This window comes from Theobroma cacao, chromosome 8, assembly GCF_000208745.1.
Source record: "Theobroma cacao cultivar B97-61/B2 chromosome 8, Criollo_cocoa_genome_V2, whole genome shotgun sequence".
NCBI lineage: Eukaryota > Viridiplantae > Streptophyta > Magnoliopsida > Malvales > Malvaceae > Theobroma > Theobroma cacao.
Genome location: NC_030857.1, coordinates 12,892,297 through 12,895,196, shown reverse-complemented (window position 1 = coordinate 12,895,196; position 2,900 = coordinate 12,892,297). Strand labels below are relative to the sequence as shown.

The 2,900-nt window shown below is 36.0% G+C and overlaps 1 protein-coding gene across 1 annotated transcript; it reads right to left on the bottom strand.

Annotated features, from left to right (window-relative positions):
- LOC108663033 (beta-fructofuranosidase, insoluble isoenzyme 1-like) lies at positions 1,601–2,896 on the bottom strand (the record flags this gene model as incomplete). The annotated part of the gene is made up of 5 exons (XM_018125519.1): positions 1,601–1,922; positions 2,012–2,108; positions 2,192–2,430; positions 2,532–2,690; positions 2,771–2,896. Coding segments are annotated over 5 exons (804 nt in total), but the record flags the coding sequence as incomplete, so codon positions are not given.

Here is a 2,900-nt window from a genome sequence, read left to right as displayed (position 1 = left end):
TGGATAAAATCATTCAAATGTTTTGTGCAAATTCATTCACATTCCCAAAACAATTTTAAAATGCAAGTTCACTCACCGGTATTCGTTAAATCTTTACTCAACTCCAACTTCCTCTATTGGTCCAAATGGGACAGTGGGGCTTCGTTGGAACCTATCATCACATTGACATCACAATTAACTCAATTCATACAACTATAAATTCTAAAAGCTATCTCCTAACTAGCATCCAATTGCCATTAAGTAGCTATCTATTTTCACTATTTTAATCACTCTAAAATGAATGATTAACCTCAACTACAAAACACTCATAAGTCTAATCACTAGCCATTCTCAACACTTAAAAGTCAATTGTAATTTAATACTTACCTTGGTAGCTTTGTAAATTTGAAATTCTTTCCAATAATTCTCCAAACTATTATAAAAGCTCCCTTTTTCTTTCTCTAAACACCTAGCTAGTAAGAGAAAGTATGGAAGTAAGATTTTTCAAGGGTTTTAAAGTGAGAGAGTGAAAGAACACAAAGGTTCTACGCAAAAATGTACAAAAGTATGAAGATTGGAGCTATCTTGAGAAAGGTTATGTATGTTTCATAACAAGCTTCCATGGAAGATGAAAGCAACATGAGATGGGAGGAAGAAGAAGAAGCTACTGGAAATATGATAAAAAGCTACTGGAAATATGATAAAAAGCTCAAGCTTATCTAACTCTACTTAAATTACGAAAATGCCCTTAGCAAGTTAACTTGTTCTTCTTCAATCCTTTATGCAATCTTTTTACTCTTTTGACATTGAGGCCAGGTCCACAATGGTCTAAAATATTCGGGTTCATGAAAAATTAAAATTTTGACCCAAGATGAAAAATGACTATTTTGCCCATACCTTATAAATCATCATTATTTTTATTTTCTTCGTCATTTTACCCTTATTTTCATCATTCATCTATGCCTTAGGCCTACTTAGCCTCAATATTGTTTGAAAGTCTACTTCTAGGAGCTCACTAAATAAATGACGAAATTATCCCTAGACCATGTTATTGTGCCTATGCCTAGTTACGAGCCTATAGAGGTCGAGGTCTCACAACCTCGACCCTTGTATCTTTCATGGGACCCACATGAGTGAAGATTCGGGTCCATATCAATGAAGATTCGAGTCTACTCTGATTACTTGTCACGGGCTGAAACTTAAGTCCAAACTTGTGTGACCTTAAAGCTTTGAAAATATAATTGCTTATAAATCACAAGCCCACATTTTCAATTCAAAAGACATGTCGTATAGGTGGTGGTTAAAAACTCATATTTATATATTCAATATTCACCTCATTTTTTACTAATATGATATTTTAATTCATGATACAATTAAAACAACGAACACAAATTGTCAAGTTTGACACTAAAAGGTAATTTTATAGACAAATTGATTTGGTATTCTTTCAGCCTTCATTTCAAAACTACGTACTTTAATATTTTATTTGTTTTGGGTGTGTATGTGATTTAATTCTCTTTAATCTATGTATGGATGTACTTCCGGTGGTTAAGATGATATTTACCAAACAAATTGTATCAAACAATTTTGAGGTACGCTAAAAATCACAAATTGTATCTAATTGTAGAAAACTCATGCAATCTTTAACTAAGTGTAGAAAACTCATACATTCTTTGATGATTGTTAGAAAGGACAGATATCTCATAAAAAACTTCGTGATTTTTATCTTTAACTCCCACCTCCTAGCATTCCTTGTCCCTTCAGTTGTTCATCTTATTAGGCTTTCTTATGCTCCAAGCATTAAGATCTACAATGATTGTCTCAGTCCCATTGTTGAATGCAAACAAGTGAGCATCGCCAAAGACTGCTAGCGTTGGATAAACTCTTGATGTGATGCAAGTTTTTCCACCAGCCCCAAAACTCTCCACAACAGAGTGATCAATCTGCAGAGAAAGAAAAGGAAGAGGGTGAGAGGAAGAAAGAAATTCAGGAAAAGTTTAGCAATAAACCCAAGTTATTAAAGGGCATGTACCAAACTCCTAAGAGAAAGCTGCTTCTTCTCAGATAAATCCACATCCACAAATCCAGCAAATGAGGGTTTGTATAGCCCAATGTTCCTCAAGGAAGAACTGCCACAATGTAATCAATTCAAAAGTTTGACATGAGAAAAAGGAACTAATATAGATCTGGAGAGACAGTTAGGAAAACAAACCTCCTAGCCTCAGAGCACAAGAGAACAACATGCTTGTATTGGGCTTTAAATACCCTGAAAAAAACTGGGGTATACTCTTCTAGCTTTTGTGAAGCTAATGTTAGTAGCCCAAATGGTCCAACGCCACCTTGAACACTTGAGCCCTTTAGACTACAGAGCTCCTGCGCATTGGTCCAGCTAGGATCAAATGGCTCAGCTTTGTCCAAGTTAGGTATGGAGAAGGTAACATCAACATCAGCCTGCAGGGAGCATCATTAATAACCAGGGGAGTTGGAGAGTTACGTTTGAAATTTGATTACTTCCAATCAGGTAAAGGTTTCGTTGGTTTCAATGAACAAACCTGGGCAGCAGTTATTTCTTCGACTTCAATACGATCTCCCAATTTGAGCTTTTGCTCTCTTAATCGAACATTCTGGGACCTAAGAGTCTCTATTTCTTCAACAGGCCATTGCAGCAATTGCTTCCTACTAGGATCAAGCCACACCTTCCTTGGAATTGTCTAAGACAACGGACGTGAAAATTACTCACAAGTTTCAAATCAATAACTAAAGATTATGTCTTCAAATTAATTAACATTACCTGAATGCCAGCCCATCCTTTACTGACATCATCTTGAGGGGTATCCGACTCATTGGCCCAACCCCATAGAATCCTCCTGTCCTTAACAGGGTCAAAAAATGACTTTGAAGCGTAGAAATTCCCATAGTCG